The 18,686-nt window shown below is 39.6% G+C and overlaps 2 protein-coding genes across 4 annotated transcripts in view; one reads left to right on the top strand and one right to left on the bottom strand.

Moving 5' to 3' along the window:
• Positions 1-18,686, bottom strand: part of TIMM10 (translocase of inner mitochondrial membrane 10) — a 238,798-nt gene that overhangs the window by 132,832 nt on the left and 87,280 nt on the right. The gene's annotated exons all lie outside the window — the stretch shown is intronic.
• ZDHHC5 (zinc finger DHHC-type palmitoyltransferase 5) overlaps positions 1-18,686 on the top strand; it is a 43,121-nt gene that overhangs the window by 11,095 nt on the left and 13,340 nt on the right. Inside the window, exon 2 of the mRNA XM_053398058.1 lies at positions 1,420-2,824. Coding sequence (XP_053254033.1) covers positions 2,721-2,824 — 104 coding nt within the window. The 5' untranslated portion in view covers positions 1,420-2,720. The remainder of the gene's footprint in view (positions 1-1,419; positions 2,825-18,686) is intronic.

Below are 18,686 nucleotides of genomic sequence, written 5' to 3'. Positions count from 1 at the left end.
GGTGTTGGCTGTTCACCAGGCTGTTTCTCTTTTCCAGTCTCCTCAGGGCAAGTTGGTTCTACAGGAATCCATGTGATGACATTTGGATGATGGAGGGGCCACAATGGGAACAGGATGGGTGGAAACCCCAAGCTTCTTTCTTCTCCCCTTCCTTCAGGGCAAGGTGTTTTTCCAGATGCCCCTGCAGAAAAATAGCATGAAGTTAAAAAGAAAAAAGCACAGATTTTCCCTTTACCACACTTCTTAGAAGCCCCCCCCCTTGCATATTGTTATAAACTGCTCAGTTATCAACTGGGCTTGCAACCAGTACAGAACCCTTTGGTATTACCGTATTTTTCACTCTATAACACGCACCCGACCATAACACGCACATAGTTTTTAGAGGAGGAAAATCCTTAGGCATGCCACCCGTAGGCATTCCCTCCATAACACGCACAGACATTTCCCCTTACTTTCTAGGAGGAAAAAAGTGAGTGTTATGGTGCAAAAAATACGGTATATAGTGGGGTAAGGAAAGGCTTGAGGGGCTCAGCAATAATCTCCCTGAAACCCCACCCCATGGCGGGGGGGGGAGCAACACTGACCAGCATTCCAAAGTTCCTGATCCAGGCTGGCTGCTGAACAGGAGTTCTTTTATTAGTTGGGGATGCACAACAGCATTATGAGCTGGAAAACACTACAAGGTTCCTGCTTGTAGGAATCTATTTGTTAAACCTACAAGGGAAAGAGAGGGCTATTAATCATCTTGCAAGCAACATCCAGAAGGCAGTTCAGAAGGAAAGAGAGAGAATCTGACCAATGGGAAATACAGTCAAAGGGGATGTGCATAGCTGGGGAGAGGCTTAAAGGATTGATGGGCAAAGTAACAGATCTGAAAGTTAGGTTCTGCAAATCTATTTTAAGGATAAAAACTTTATAATAGTAAAGAGTCTGCCTTTTAAGATACGTGCCATGAAATATTTGACCCTGACATTTTGAGAAACAATCACCTAATTCTAGTAGAACAAAGAGTTAGCTGCCTTACACTTTCTTTTGAAGTGTAGTAATTTTGTAAATCTGCCTTTTTAAAAGAGTGGAGTCCTGGCTCTGAATATGCTGAAAATAAAGGTAAGCCACCGGGTTTTGGGTTTCAGTTTTATTAACATTAATAGATAATTTTAGATAATCTCAAAATCCGGAATGAGTTAATGGATGTTTGAAGCTCCCCGAGTGCAAAATATGTCCTGATGTGTGTCCTAAATATAACATGTCTCACAAGTTTTACAGATGTGGAAACTGAGTCACATAAGACTGTTACCCATAATTATAGGTTCTCATATGGGAAAAGTACTTTGGCTCTTAACTCTCAGATCTGTACTAAGGATCAGTACTGCATTGCACTTTCTCTTGAATGCTTAACCTTATTTTTATCTCTTCTAGGTACAAGAAGCTCAAGATGACAAGTTGGCAAAACGATTTAAAGACTTTTAAAGCTAATATGAATGAATAAGGATTAATTTTATTTGTGTGAAGGGGGCGTGAGAATGCAACAGTTTGGAGCAGACAAAGTGCTCTAGGACATGGGTGTGGAGGTCCCAGGCATCTTTTCTTTTTACTGTCAGTTACATTTTGGATTTTTAGGAAAACATTTGAAAACTCAGTCTCTAACTGGGTCTACTCCAGACACAACTGATCCATAATTAATGAAGCAATCTCAAACTTAATTTTCAATTTTTACTAGTAAAACTGGACTTGTTGAAGGATTTTTGGTGTTGTACACAAGGGAACAAATAAGGAGACTAAAACGCAAGACCAGCCTTGCAGTGTGCCCCCTACTCCCCCTTGAAAGAAAAGGATTTTCAGCTCAACCTTGCACCAGCTGTTACCCGGATTTAGTAGTCAAGAGAGAAATAAACAAAATTAAACAACGAATGCCAGACAACCCTAGTTCCTGGTGAAATCAGGGGAGAGTGCTCCTACTTTAAAAGAAGAGAACATTTGCGGCACGAGGTGGGGGGCAGAGAATGATGTGCACAAGCATGGCAGATTTGCTAACACAATAACCTTCCGCTGAGCAACAACAAACAGATTAAAAAGGAGAAACTTGTTCCAGAGTCTACATTGCAAAATTACCATGTGTTTTCTGAAACAAAAATAATAACAAAGCAAACCATCAAAACCTAGTATATACTTTGTGTCTTTCATTGATCACCTTCCTTGGGGTGCTTATTTGGCTCATCCTGCACTCTTGCACTAAAACGTCTAGCCCAATTCTGATACTTCATTTGCTGCATTTTTCAACTCTGTGTCACCTCAGAAGAGGATCATCTCTACTCTACTCTAGGAAGAGCACATTTTTACAGGACTTTCCTGGTACAGGAACCTGCGCAATTTCTTGAACCACTAGAATTTTCAATTGGAGTACAAGCTCTCATTTTATATTTTTAATTTTCCTTGCCCCACAAGAATCTTGGGACTACATATAGAATTCCCATTGTTGTCTTCTGTAACACTTACTTTGGTTGTGCATACTACTATTCATTTTCATCTGGATCATACTGACTCATAAATCTGATCTGACTCGTAACAGCTAACTACAAGAACTTGAATACAGATTTAAAAGTCTCTCCTTTGCACAGTTGCTTTTCTTTTTGAAGGTCCCTCCTGCATTTTCTTGTCCTTTCTGACTCCAGTTGGGCCTAGGCTATGCTGCAGGGCGGATCATCGATCAGAGCTCCAACATGCCAGCAGCATCTGGAAAGAGATTCAAACCCAGCAAGTATGTCCCTGTATCAGCGGCTGCAATCTTCCTAGTAGGATCCACCACACTCTTCTTTGCTTTTACGTGAGTCAAGAAAATATATAGTATTTGGGGAAGGGGGGCATGGATAGACTGGGTTGGCAGTTTTGCATGTAAGTCTAGAGGCTGTTAAGAAAATCCAGTACTCCTGGATAGAAAAAACCAGCCGTGTACTCATTTTTGTTATGCTGACTTTACAGAAATGGTAATCTGAATCAGGGCACTCAGAACCCACTGATTTGATGACTAATTTTGTTTAGTTTTGTTGAACTTTGCAGTCATGTTTATGGGCATATTAAATATACGTTTAAGGGGAAAGGTATTGGTTGTATATGCACTTGCTTTTGCTCCTACAATACTGTATAGGTATGTGGAAACAAACCAGGTAGCCAAAGTTAAGCATAGTTTCCCATTATGTGTGAAGTGAAGTTGGCTTTAGATTCTGGAAGAGGACTGCCAGAGAAGCCATAGTTTTCAGTTAGCAAAGAATCACCATGTGAGTGTGTAATACTCGGGCATATCCTGTCTTACTAAGCCAGGATTTGTTTGTGCAAACCAGGCCACCACATCTTGCTCACTTGCAATGGCCAAGGTTACACCAGTTTTTCTCTGGTGGAAGAGAGCCATTCCTACAGCTTTTATTATAGGGACCTCTTGGAAAGAAATGTAAGTGGAACCTAGATTAAAATGCACATCCAGTAGATAAAATAATGTTTCACTGTGCTGGGAAGTGTGAGAGCTTAGTTTGGGCACAAAGCACTGAGGTTACTGTATATATTGGGGTTCACAATTCTACCTGTAATGCAGAGGAGTGATGTTTTTTGCCATGGTGAATAGGGGAAGATTTATCTGCCAGATAAAAAGGGAAAGCTTGCTCAGCCTTGGGAGGCTTATTTGTAGTCAAAATAATCAGATATGTTGACTGTATAGAGTAATATCTGTTAAGCATAACTTAATTGAAGGCTGTGAGACCATTAAAATAGCCTAAATAACTTGTCTGGTTGTTATTTGTTTTATTTAACATATTTATATGCTGCTTAATTACCAGAGTCTAAATGGTGTATTTAAAAATCATACAGTGAGTAAAATCAATTACAATTAATTATAAAAACTGAAAACCTCCTTACCTTCAAAGTTGTCAGTTGTGTTTCAGAATCTGTTGCTGTGAAAAATGTCAACTGACATTTATAAAAGAGAATTGCAATAGGCAATCTGAGATTGTGAATGGCATACTACAAAAACATCAGTTTCTGTTGAACAGAATGCTTGTCATACAAGGAGTTTGGATACTTGGGCAGGAAAATAAGCCACAGGTGGGATTGTCTCATGAGCTGTTATCCTGGTTTACCATTGAGGTTGTTATTGGTCTTCATGTTAAATAATTGCAGTGATGTGTATGAAAAAATGGCTAAATTGTGCACACTTGAAGGGATAATTTTATGCAATACAGTGGTACCTCGGGTTACATACGCTTCAGGTTACAGACTCCGCTAACCCAGAAATAGTGCTTCAGGTTAAGAACTTTGCTTCAGGATGAGAACAGAAATAGTGCTCCAGCGGCGCGGCGGCAGCAGGAGGCCCCATTAGCTAAAGTTGTGCTTCAGGTTAAGAACAGTTTCAGGTTAAGTACAGACCTCCGGAACGAATTAAGTACTTAACCGAAGGTACCACTGTATATGATTCAAATACTTTTAAAAACATTTGCGCACACACAGTGATATAGTTTTCCATGATAGTTTTTTGTGAAGTCAAGTTGAACTAAGTAATGTACAGGACGAGAAGAGTGATTTGTGCACAGAAGTTTTTGGTCATACAAAATATGATTGTTTAAAGTGCTGCATAGCAGAAAGTTTAAGTTTGCTAGCACATAGCCTCTGGATAAATAAATATACCACTTCTTCACCAGGTAGTATAACAAGTAATGCTTAAGGAAGAGGCTATCTTAGAATCATAGAACTGTAAAGTTGGGACCACATGAGTTATCTCGTCCAACTCCCTGCAATGCAGAAATCTTTTGCCCAGCATGGGGTTCAAACCAACAACTCTGAGATGAAGAGTTTCATGTTCTACCAACAGAGCTATCTCAGCAGCTCATAACTTCGGTGATATACCACAACTGTTAGCAGACCTTGTCTGAAATGTATATATCACTTCCATGTGATGTGCTTGAATTCTATCAGTGGAATCCTTTAAGTTACTCCTTTTATTTAATACATAATCAGTGAACTTAGTAACAGGAAAGCAATTTTTGATGGCATTTATGGGGCTAGTTGTTGTAACAGGTATGTATTTTCAGATCCACAGAAGGTACTCATAAAAAGTAGTACAGCATTTAAACTTTTCCCCCACCATAAGTATACTATAGAAGCATTCTGCAGAGAGCTACAATTGTATTTACTGGATGTTCCTACGCTTTATAAGCTAGAAATATGTATACATATATATGGCTTGTTCAGAATGAAAATTCAGTCAGTTAATTCTAGATTAGTTGACTTTGGCTAGCCTACTTTATAACATTTTAAAATTGAATCATAACTATCCTTCTCTTCAAGAAGGATTGAAGCCCTCCTGACATTTAAGTTTTATTCAGAGTCATTTGGGGTGGGAGCCATGGATTTAATGTAATTCTCTCCTTGCTCCATGGCATTTCTGAACATCACCTCTATTTCTGAGGGCTGCTTCTGTCTCATAATTGAAAGTTTCACAAGCAACATAGTTGTACTCCTGATGTTTGAAGACCTGTTAACATGTAGTGTCTGAAGAATACTTTAAAAAATACTTCCCAACATGTACCTGAGATGGGCATGTAGCATTTTCACATTGTTGTAGGAATAGGGGTACGAGTTTAATAGTTTCTTTCAAAAGTGATGCAGGGTGTTACTGAAGTATAAAGATAACTTTAACTCCCGCATCTGCATCACTTATTTTCTCATTTGACTGACTTAAGCTGATTCTGTACTTATTCCATTGAAGCCTTGTGTCTGAGATGATACAAAAGTTCAAATTAATTATGACATAAGCTTTTGTTGTCTACTGTCAACTTCATCACCAGTGTTAGGAACTTAGATGTATAAGCTAACCTTATATACCGGTATCTTAAACCAAGATGCCATTGGTGTGTGTTTGAAGAAATAATAATAAAAATAATAGCTATTATTTCTATACTGCTTTATATTTTAAAGAAAAAAGCTCAAAGTGGTTTACAACACATTAAAACATTGAGTAAAGCTATTCTGAATAAAACAAATTCAAGCCTCATGGAAAATATTTCAGATCCTTCTGTAAGTGACATTTTGCTTTCCCCATATTTATATATCCACTTAATTTTTATAGCTGCCCCATAGCAGAAGTGCTCTTGGAAGTCAGTGTGGTGTAGTGGTTAGAGTGTCAGACTAGGACCTGGGAGATCAGGGTTCAAATTCCCACTCAGTCATGAAGCTCACTGGATGACCTTGGACCAGTCACAGCCTCTTTGTTTAACCTACCTTACAGAGTTGTTGTAGGGATCAACTGAGGAGGAGGGTGAACCATGTACTCCTTGGAGAAAAGGATGGGATGTAAATGCAATAAATAAGTTCTTCTGCTTACCTGCTTAAGAAAGCTGTCTCCCAGACAGATGGAGATATTAGTCGCCAACCTGGCATCCAGAGATCTCCACATGGTAATAATTCAACCTGCGCCAGTCGCAAAACGCGCCTGGCACCTGTGGGGTTTTGAACACTGTAATTAATAAATAAATAGTAATTAATAATACATTGATGATGATTAGTATGAGCCGGCATGTCAGCAGTGGTCATTGGACTGTGCTACACGGTTTCCCATTCACAATATGATGCAATTCTGCTATGCTGTGATGAGGGCAGAACTATTGTTTGGCTCCTGTAGTGTTCATTTAGCTGAGCTCCTCAGCAGTACACACATATAATTTAGCTTTCTTTCACTAATTTATTTGCTGCTTGTAGCAGACATGCTTAACCTTGCAGGTTACTAGATGCAAGATTCTTGAATGCGTGCTTTAAATCTTCTTTTTGACTAAAAAAATTGGAGCAAATACCTCAGTCCAGTTCCAGTTGTTGATTAAAAGAGAGCCTTCTAGGTCTGAAGATGTGACTCAGTATATTTGGCAGGCAGTAATAGCTGAGCTTCCAAGAAGCCTGTTATCTACAGTGAAAAACATGATTCAACAGATCTTGGGGGTGTCTACATTCAAGAGTACTTGAAGTTGTTTTTCATGATTATTTGGTAAGCAGTTGCATGAACCCTCCCACAACTATGATCTTATAGACTTCTGTGTTGTATGCTACGAATTTCTCAATTGCCTCGCCTTTCATTTAGTTTGGGATATGGCCCTGAGAATCTGAGCAGTAAATGTATAGTATTGTAAATGCTGATTACTCTTTTTGCAGAGTGACAGCAGGAAAAAAATCTTGTTTTTCTAGTAGGCTTATTTTGCTGTCTTCAGAATATCTTACCTTGTAACATTATTCATTAGCAAAATATACAGAGATTGATTGTCACATTCAAGCTTGTTAACCATGCAGGCATTCTCTTGGCCCTGGTGTACTTTTCTTGATCTCTAGAATACATTCTAGCTGAACTTCTAATTTATAATTTAAAACAACATTTAAACATTTTGGGTAGATATGACCTCCTTGACTTTGCCTTTCAACTTCCTTTTTTAACTTCCTTTTTCTGGGAAGTTTCCTCTTTTTGAAGTCACATGTGACTGGGTTCAGGGGTTGTTGTTTCTTGTGTTTGTTTGTTTGTTTTTGCAATTGTCTGTTCACATACATTGAATTTGATAGTATTATGACCACAGTTCTCAACTGATTCAACTACACTTGCACCAGGTCCTGGGGGCCACTCAAGATTAAGTCCCCAGGGTCATCACTCCTCTGTTCAGTTCCATTACCTGTTGTTCTAAGGCAGAGTCATTTTGAGTATCTAGAAACAAATATGCACTTAGTCCATGTGATAATGGTAGTCACCTATTACTGCAGCATTTCCTCTATTAGATGCCTCCTTGATTTAATTCTCCATTGATTTCTCATTCTCCTTTTCAAGATCATTGAGCATTTTGGTCAGGGGGAGCAACAGCATTTCTCTAGTGCTAAATTACCTTTTGAGGCTCGATATCACTACCCACAACAACTCTAAGGAAGAATCTGTGCCTTTGGGAATTTCCAGCTTATTGGACTCCATGTGCCACAGAGTGACACCACCTCAGTATGCCCCATCCTGTCCTTCCTATAGGGTTTGTATCTAGAGATAACTGTGTGCATTGGTTCTGTCCATTCTACCAGGTTTCTGTTATGCCTACTGTTATGTCTTAAGCTTTAATCCTAGAATAATAGGCAGGTAGGATTTTAGAATGTAAAATTTTAGAAGGGAAGTTTGAACCAGCCTATCGGGTGTGGCTCTGTCTGTGCTTGCCTGCTTGACCCTCCCAGACCCCAGGCTATATATCCTTTATTCACACCCTAGGTCACACCTGATAGGCTGGTTTAAACTTCCCTTCTGAAGCCAGATTGGACGGCTCTAACAGCCAATCAGATTACTACATTCTAAAATCATACCCACCTGTTATTCTAGGATTAAAACTCCAGACATAACACCTACTATTACTGTATTTTCCTCAAAGTCCAAGTAGTCCAGCTCATCCATCTTGACTCGAGTCTTCTAGCATATAAACACTTAAATTTTGTTGGTTGTATCCAACCTACTTTTAAGTAAATGGCTCTCTTTGCTGTCCTCAGATATTATTCAGAGTAGTGGGGGAATCCCTAGAACGGATTAAGAGGGCACCAGATGAGAGGAAAGGGAAGAAAGTCCCAACGCACAAGCAGAAATCCTTGCACTAATGGGACACTTACTCAGTTGTATGCAACATAGCATTAAGTGACTGTCTTTGTCATTTTTCATTTTAGTCTATGGTGCTTTCGTCTTTCTGAACTTCTGTCATGTGCCTCTGCACTGCCAGTACCCATTTAAACAATCATACCCCTTACACCTTAGTGGGAAGATTTGCTTCTGTTGGCTTCACCCCCTGCAATCAGTTTAAAAACTGCTGTGACACATTTTTTATTTTAAGCATCAGCAGTCAGGTTCCATCCTTTTTCAAGTGGAGCTTGACCCTTTTGTACAGGCTCAGCTTGTCCTAAAACATTCCCTAGTGCCTGAAAAATCCAAATCCTTCCTCCTGACACCACCATCTCATCCACTCATTGATACTGCAAAGCTGTGCCTGTCTAGCTGGCTCTGTGTGTGAAACTGGTAGGATTTCAGAGAAAGCTATCTTGAAAGTCCTGGTTCTCATCATCCTACCTCACAACCTAAATTTCACTTCCAGGGCTTCCTAAATACATTTTCTCACCTATTAGTGCAAGCACAACTACTGACTCTTCTCATACCCCCAAGTATTTTACTTTTTTCTCTATAAGACCTGCTTTTTTTCTTTAATTCTTTCCCGCTCTCCTTCATATTTTTCACTAACATTTTGCTTTTATTCAGTTTAAAGCCTACCATTTCTTCAATATTTTTAAAATTTTCTTCTAAAACCTTTGGGGTGGACTCCAATGGTTCTTCTAGTGATAACACCGCATCATCTGCAAAAGCTTTTAATTTATAGGATCGTTGCCCCACTGCAATTCCTTTAATCTCCTGATTACTTCTTATTCTTTGCACCAAGACTTCTAAGGCCAATATAAACAATAATGGTGATAGTGGACAGCTCTGTCTTGTGGTAGGAATATTACCCACAATTAACCTTCCAAAATGCAAGGGTACAAACTAAACTCTTACTGAGTATGCTAAGGTGCAGGTGTTCGCAGCTCGCTCTAACATTTGGGACTAAATATTTGCTGTTTGGAAAATGTTGCTACAAATACTTTTACACTTCATAGACTGAATGATACAATTCTATGTAATGTATAATGCTGTTCATATTTTTAAAGTAGTAAAGTAGTTTAGATTTTTTTGTTTTTTTACTTGATAGTTTCAGTTCCGCTCCCCCACCTGCAAATTTCAGGTTTTTCCAGGAATCCCACTTTTATTCCCACCCTACCCCCTTTGTTTAAATGTTTTGGAAGCTTATTAAAAATACACTTACTACAGGGCATTTTGAGTTTCTTCTAGAGCCTCTGAGGGGCCTCTCATACATTATTTCATGTCTATATATTCAAAATATTTATATACCACTCTTCTGATGGAAAACTGCCCAGAGTGGCTTACAAATCAATTGTTCTCCAGTGTACAGTCTAAAAAGCCATAAAAGAAGAGGGAAGATGATGTAGATGGGAGAGGAAAACAAGCAGTCTCAGTCACCACATTCTTAAGTTACAAAATTATTACATCATCTTGCATGAAAATGGGTTGTTCAGGTGTGGGGTTTTTTTGTGGGGGGAGGGGGTTAAGGCCTTTGTGGCCTCTGAGAAAAATCCCTGGCAACCAACCTTTATGAAACTGTCTATAATGTAGCTGGAAGCTGCAGTTTGATACAGGGTGGATTGTTTGCCTTCTGGGATTTAACTGGAAGCTGCCAGCTTCTTAGCACTCCTATTGCAGCAGGTAGGTTTTGGAGGTCCAGTAGTAGTAGTAGTAGTAGTAGTAGTAGTAGTAGTAGTAGTAGTAATAATAATAATAATTTAAAAAAAAATTTATACCCCGCCCATCTGGCTGGGTTTTCCCAGCCACTCTGAGTGGCTTCCAATATTAAAAATACAATAAAACATCAGACATTAAAAACTTCCCTAAGCAAGGCTGCCTTCAGATGTCTTCTAAAAGTCAGATAGTTGTTTATTTCCTTGACATCTAATGGGAGGGCGTTCCACAGGGCGGGTGCCACCACCGAGAAGGCCTTCTGCCTGGTTCCCTGTAACCTCACTTCTCGCAGTGAGGAAACCGCCAGAAGGCCCTCAGTGCTGGATCTCAGTGTCTGGGCTGAACGATGGGGGTGGAGATAATCCTTCAAGTATACAGGGCCGAGGCCATTTAGGGCTTTAAAGATCAGCACTAACTCTTTGAATTGTGCTCGGAAACGTACTGGGAGCCAATGTAGGTCTTTCAAGACTGGTGTTATGTGGTCTCGGCGGCTGCTCCCAGTCACCAGTCTAGCTGCGCTAGATTATGGATGGAGTTTCCAGGTCACCTTCAAAGGTAGCCCCACATAGAGTGCATTGCAGTAGTCCAAGCGGGAGATAACTAGAGCATGCACCACTCTGGTGAGACAGTCTGCGGGCAGATAGGGTCTCAGCCTGCATACCAGATGGAGCTGGTAGACAGCTGCCCTGGACACAGAATTCACCTGTGCCTCCATGGACAGCTGTGAGTCCAAAATGACTCCCAGGCTGTGCACCTGGTTCTTCAGGGGCAGAGTTAACCCCATTCAGGACCAGGGAGTCCTCTTTATGGTCCAGCTCTCACTTCCATGCATCACTACTGGGAAAACCATAGCTTTAACTATATGGATCTTTGTTGGCAAGGTGATGTCTCTGCTTTTTAAGATGCTGTCTAGGTTTGTCATTGCTTTTCTACCGAGAAGCAGGCATCCTTTAATTTTGTGACTGCTGTCACCATCTGCAGTGATCATGGAGCACAAGAAAGTAAAATCTCTCAATGCCTCCATTTCTTCCCCTTCTATTTGCCAGGAGGTGATGGGACCAGTGGCCATGATTTTCGATTTTTTGATGTTGAGCTTCAGACCATATTTTGCACTCTCCTCTTTCACCCTCATTAAAAGGTTCTTTAATTCCTCCTCACTTTCTGCCATCAAGGTTGTGTCATCTGCATATCTGAGGTTGTTGATATTTCTTCTGGCAAGCTTAATTGGCATAACTAACTGGCATATTTGCCTGCAAATATCTTTACAGTAATAGTAGGCAGCTGCCTCATTTTAATCTTCAGAACACTAGTACTTGGTTAAATGATTCTCGTATATATTATGTAGTTGCCTTTCCATTGATGGCTGTACAAAAATAAAGAGCTAAAATTTGTTGCAAATGCCTTAGTACCAGCTTCACATTTCCAGAAACCTGCTCTCCCTTCCTCTTCTTTGCACCCTCCCTGATAATAAACCAGAACGTTAATGTGAACAGAATTTCTAGAGTTCAAGTAATAGAATGCCATTCATGCATGATGGACAGGATGTATAAAGTGAAATGAAAGAAAAAAAACCTGAGCAAGCATGTTAGTGAAGCAGTTTGCTTAAACATACCATTTGCATATCTTTTCTTAGGGGATCTAGAAACTAGAACAGGCATAGGCAAACTTGACCCTCCAGATATTTTCAGACTACAGCTCCCATGATCCCTAGCTGTGGTCAGGGATTATGGGAATTGTAGTCCCAAAACATCTGGAGGGCTGAATTTGCCTATGCCTGAACTAGAAGGCTAAAATAGTAAGAGCAAACCACTGAACTTTTCTCTCTAATACTGGTAGATCCTGATTGGGTCAGGGTTCTAGACACAGGTTACATAGGCATCTTAAGAAACTGAATGGGTTGTGCTTCTAATAGAGAAAGTTCCATTAAGTATAAGTCTCAGTTTCCATGTGTCATTGAAATTCATTGTCCAGGCCCATTTCCCTGGTCTAGGTGAACAACAGTTGGAACCAATGGATCATTGATGCCACAAAAAATTCATTCATCCATATCACAATTTGAGATTTTAATGTAGAGTTTTGGAAGCACCATCCCTCCTACATTAAGGTAGTTGATTAAATGGGCACTAACTATGTCAGTAGTGTGCTTACTGGCAAGTGTCTTCTCATATAAGTATGTATACTTTTCATATTTTATTTTGCATGTAAAACAATCACTTCCAAGCTGGTTGAGTAACTTTTTTCATTTGTCCAAAACATAATAGCTTTTTGTGGCACCCGTAAGGAATTTCTAAGAAGTTGAATGTTGGTTGGCCTACATATAAGAAGTTATGAGAAATTTGGACTCAAAACAGTAATTTAGCAGAAATGCAGTAATTATGACTGGCATGATCAGGAACACCATGTGGGTATCCAACTTCTTCAGAGTAGGGCCTATTTTCTATTCTCCTTTTGCACTGTTAGCTGTCTCTGCAACAGCCAAACTTAGAACTTCACTAGTGTATAGCTTATGGCCTAAAACAGTTCACTAATGGATGTGGAGCTGCGATTGAGTCACCTCTTCATCCCTTCAGTTGTAGCAGAGAAAATACGAACACGGGATGGGCATGTCTGTGTCATTAGATGTTTGGGAAGGTTTCTGACCTAGATCTCTTCTGTAGGGAGAAAGTTATAAAATAAATTGGGTTAACTACTGGGATAGGACTTGAAAGTTCCTGTCTAAGTTCTTTAAACATTACCTCCTCTGACAGGGTGGAGTCTCCAGCATCTGCCTGTCTACTTTGAATACCTTGACCACCTTTCATTTTGTCACTAGCCTCCTTACTTTTTTCCCCTCATTTCTTTTATTTTTTCCACAGTAGAAGGCTTTATCATTAAAATATAGGTATGTAAATGCTAGGTAAAAGATGTATAATTCCCATCTTTTAGGTGCTTGGCCTGTGATGTATATGCAGTACATAAGAACTTCTTTTAAAAATTATCAAGAATCAGCAACATCATTGTCATCTACTATCTCACTCTGCAAGAGGCTTATAATTCCCATGGTTTTGTCTGGCCTTAAGACTGTTTCTGTAGACATATTGAATGCTAGTGTCTTTGAGATGTGTGCATATATAATAATTTGAATGTGTTCATTTATCCTTTTGCATATCACTGTGACACCTGGACAACATAGCTCTAGTCTCATGGAACAAAAAGGCTCCATATCATGTTCTTTGGATTCACCCATAAGCTCAAGTTTCTATCCTTAGCTCGTACAGGAAATATCAACTTCTGTTGTATTCTCTGTAGATACACGGCAGATTATTGTCTTCCTAGCTTTGGTGTGTGTTTGCATTGCCTAATTCTGCTGTTCAGAATACACTGACAGTACCTCCCTGCCTCTAGCTACCAGCCCACCATTAATGATTCACAGGCCTGATGCCAGTAGGCAGGGTTTGTTGAGTCGGTTTTTAGCTGCTGCTTCAGCCTCTTTTTGGCCTGTATTGTAGATTAAGCCTGTGTTCTCACTGACCCACAAATGAAAAGAGTTGAACTGGCCTTTGCCTTATAGATATTTTGATAATGAGGGGGAGGAGAGGAAGACTATATTGGGAGGGATGCCTCACCCTTCCCTGCTAATCTAATATATGCCCCTTAGATACCCTTAGTGGGCTCTGAGCATTCTGTCAATTGGTTTACTCCATATGTCATTTTTTAGAGGTAGCCTTGCATTTCCCTTCCCTGCTCTTTGCTCCTGCTGCCTAAATCCATCTGTTTATCACAGACTGCTCTGATTGGAGAAAGAAGGACAGATGCTGCCCTAAATCTATGGGATTAAACTCCCAGCAGCAAAGCAGATTAGGGTATTACACTGGCGTCTTCAAGGGGGAAGCCCGCTGGGTCCTGAGCCCAGGCTTTTCTGTGGAAAAGATTCTTCAGTATAGTAATTTTGTCAGTGGGTACCATCTTAACATTTTCCAACCTCCAAGACTGTGCCTGTGTGTTTGCTTGTGGATTAATCATATGAATGAGTACCTTGTCCTGGAAGAATTGACCTGCATTGTCCCTCTAAGGAATGGAATTATACGACATAGGTCTGGCTTCTGTCCTAAGACACAGTTGCATGTGAGATATGTATAGTGTTTGTGGCATATTAACTTGTGGTGTTGCTAATATTTCCAGAGTTGTAATTAACACCTATTCTGAGCAGCATATAGATACTGTGCCCAGCTGAAATACCTGGCTACACAGATGCAAAGGTAAACCCATCCCCCATTCCCATCACTGAATATGGCCACACACCCTGCAGTGAACAAGCCCAGAGAGGCACAAGTTATAATCACACTGTTGCTCTCAATTTTCCCGATGTCTCCCAGTACCACATACTGATTCAAGGTGGATATTCTTTTCCTTAACTCCCCACCACCACATTCACAGAGCCTTCATCTTACTATAGGATATGCAGGAGGCCAAGTGAACACAGTGGTGGGTTCACAGTTATTTGGGAAGTTTGTGTGGCTATCCAGGGTGGCTAATGGGGTGTGAAGTAACAAGTTGCTAAATGTTGATGGTGCATGGTAATGTGCCATTATTTGGCACATTGGATTTAGGATTTAGGGGGGGGGAACCCTCTGCCCTTCCATTGTAGTCTAATGTTCAGGGCAGGTTACAGCAGCTTAAAAATATCTGCAAAACATAAAAAAAAATTAAGAATCACAATAAGGATCAGCAAATTCTTGGATTGATGACCCTCTGGTTCCTTCCAACTCTATAATTCTAATCTGATACAGGTGGATACTGACCTGTATCAGATTATGATTCCACTTCAGAATTCACAGCCCTGCAGATCACTTTACAAGGTAGTCCAAGGGCTGAAGCACTTCCTCTTAAAGCAATATCTGTTGTTTAGCATTTTAAAAATGGGTAATCCAGCTGCCCACAGCCTGGAGTGACTAGAATGCAATACGCCTTGCTGCTATGCACTTTGAATGCAATATAGCAAGTCCCCCTAGGAGTGATGGGATGAGCTTCTGTCATTGTCAGGGGGGATTATGTAGACAAACTGTGATTAGCTCTAGTGCTTGAATTAAGTTTGACTAAATTGGTGTATATTTGCAATGGGGAAAAGGCTGATTTAAATAATTTTTTCTATTGATTTCCTCTTCATATATTTCCTACACAGTGGTGCATATTTGACCATTAAATCATGTTAATTTACAACTAAATGGAATTTATATGGTTTCTTTCTTAAAACAAGGGATTGCATCTTGCACTTGTCAAAAAAGTAACAAAACAAGGGGGCAATACCCATGACATCAAAGTATGTCCAGATAATTAGTGGGCAGAGTAGAGCTGGGTATTTTCATTCAAGTGAAAATGAAAAGCTAATGTCTGGTGGATGAGTGTAAATAATGAAATTTTAGAAATTGTTTATTCTTAGTTTTTTAAGGAAAGTGTCACTTAACTCAATGTATCAGGTAGAGGCATTGCTATAGCTAAGAGACTAACTGTAGAGCTAATATCCATTTCTTCAGATTAATATCCTAAACTTTCCTGAAAAGAAACTTGGCATTTATCTTTTTAAATAAAATAAAATCTTGATTTAAATGTTTATAATTTTTAAATTTGTTTTTATTTACGCTTCTCAGTCAGGACTGAGCATACACTGCAGCTACTAGATGTGATGAGGAGTGGAATGAAGTGTCCTTCTAGGAGAATACATTGGTGGCTGGCACACTGAACATGAACACTCCAAACTGCAATATTTTGTTGCGCATCCCACTTATTTCTATGTAGTGCTCAAACAAGTAATGTAATGAAAGGAGCAGCCCTGGCTACTTGGTGGGTGGCATGTGCAACATTATGCAGCAGTTACCATTCTGTATGAAAAGGCCAGTTGCCCATGAAGAGGGCATAGGCACACCCATATCCCACATGGTGTTGCAGGTGTGCCAAGGTTTTCTTTCTGCCAGTCTTAGTTGTCAGGAGCAATTGTTCTCTTCCCACTGGTGACCAGGCAACTCCTGGATTACAGCACTGGGTAAATACCAAATTAAAAACAGCTTTTAAGAGTGGTGACCTCAAGTTTGTGCATTAAGTTGCTTTTGCACAGCAACATAGCTTTAATATACATCGGGGGTGGCCAACTCCAAAGAGACTGTGATCTACTCACAGAGTTAAAAACTGGCAGTGATCTACCCCCTTTTGGGGGGTTCAGGTTGAAGTTGATAAGCTTTTTTTAGGGAGGAGGAAACCCCTGTTTTTTAGGGGTTCAGGTCAAAGTTGTTGATATTTTTTTTAAGGAAGGAGGAAGGCCCATTTTTCAGGGGTTCAGGTCAGAGTTAAGCTTTACTGAGGCAGGAGGAAAGCCCTGTTTTGTGGGGTGTGAAGGGCTAAAATGTTGATCATTTTTTAGGGGAGCCAAAGTTGTTGAGCTTCTTTGGGGGGAGCCAATGATCTACCAGTGATCTACCGGTAGATCACGATCTGCCTGTTGGATGTGCCTGATATACATGGTCTCTTGAAAATAAATGCATCTTATTTTCATGCACAGTCTGCTTAGTGGGAAATAAGTCCTCAAGAAAAATACTTGATGATTTAACTAGAGATGGTATGACAGCGTATGCCATAACTTGAAGAGTAAAATAGCAAACTCACTGTTAAGATTCACTGCACCAAGAAAGTGTTTAGGGTGGGTCAGATTGGGTATTGAATGCTGAACAAGCAGAGTTCTGTTAGTGCAATGGGGCTACAATTTCCTTTCATCCCCATATATGCCCCCAAGTTAAAAATAAAATATTTTAAGGGTGTTCTGTGGGCTGGAGAGGACAAGAGAGGAAGAAGATGTTTTGTATTCCAAACAGAGCTTCAGTGTTGGATACAGCTAATTGGCTGGTACAGAAGCATAATTAAAGTACATTTGACCAGCATCTTAATGTTTTTTTTGGAGTAATCCCTAATACAATTGAGTGAGGTTGTGCTGCTAAAAGAAGCATTGTGGTAGGTATATCTTGCACACCTTACTTTTCAGGTTATGTCCTATGATTGAGACAAGACGAGGTGAGGGAGTTGCCTGGCTTTCATTCTAAAGATGTCTCAGGTTAGAGGAAATGTAAACCCAGTGTGTCTAGTATATAGTAGGACAGTTGCCAGGACTGACATGCCGTATTAACACCTTTCCGCCCACCCCATGGGAAGCCATGCAATAGAACCAGTGCAGACTGTTCTGTGCAATCCCTGTGGTGAACTGCAATATCTTATTCAGGGTAGCCTCTAAATCTCATCAATTTACCTTTGCAAACCAAAAATAATAATAATAAGGTGTGACAGTTTTTAAAATGGCTATTTACAATTCTAATATCACCTATAATTACATTCTTGCATAATAAAATAATTAAAGACTCCAATAAAACCTTAGATTTCTAAATTATTCTTGTACCAATATGTGGACTTAGGGAATAAGGCTGTTATGTACAGAACCAGTTGCAGTTATCTGCCTGCCTATTTAATTTTTTTAGCCTGCTATACATACTTCTCTCATCCAGGCCCTAATCTAAGCCTTATCAGTTTTATGGTGTTTATTGCAAACCACTTCAAAAACCTTGTTGCCCAAAGCAGTATAAATAATGTTTGTTTGGGGTTTTTTAAGTTGAAAGCTTTAAAAGTTTCAGAGCTTATTTTGACATCAAATTTACAAAACCACATCCTTTTCTTTCACTAGCATCACCTATCTCCAGACTCTTGATTTGCATTTACTAACATAGATTAGAATCCTAATTCGTTCATAACCATGTGTTTAAAAGGATGAAAAAGTGCAGTCTTTCACAAATGTGTAAATGAAAATAATATGTTATGGGGCAACTGATCTGAAATGAATTGACTCATTTGTCTTAAGATACAAATGGAGGTGTAATTCTTTTCCTTATTGGGCTGGGAACATTATTGGTGGTATCCAGTGTTTGCCAAGTAAACCCACTGAAATCAGTAGGCCAAAGCAATTTAAGTTCATTGATCTCAATGCATCTACTTTTGATCATCCTTGATCAAACTTTATAGTTTAGTTACATTTACATTCAGATAACTTAAGGCTACTCCTAGCATTTTGTCTACCTAATTAAAAATAAATATGAGCTTGCTCTGATACTCTTCTGGCTGTGCTCCATTAAAGTTTTGAATCTAGTGGGCAAATATTTTAGGTTTATCTAACTTAGTTCTAAGCAGACTTTTGTTGCACCTTCCCTCCTTTACCTGTAGCCTTACTGTAGGTTTTATGTGGGATGTTCTTCTGCATATGGATCTTCTAGTCAAACAAGTTAAACTTGTTTTTCTT

This window comes from Podarcis raffonei, chromosome 1 (genome assembly GCF_027172205.1).
Source record: "Podarcis raffonei isolate rPodRaf1 chromosome 1, rPodRaf1.pri, whole genome shotgun sequence".
NCBI classification, from domain to species: Eukaryota; Metazoa; Chordata; class Lepidosauria; order Squamata; family Lacertidae; genus Podarcis; species Podarcis raffonei.
The sequence above is the reverse complement of the archived record's forward strand: the minus strand, read 5'-3'. Positions and strand labels throughout refer to the sequence as shown.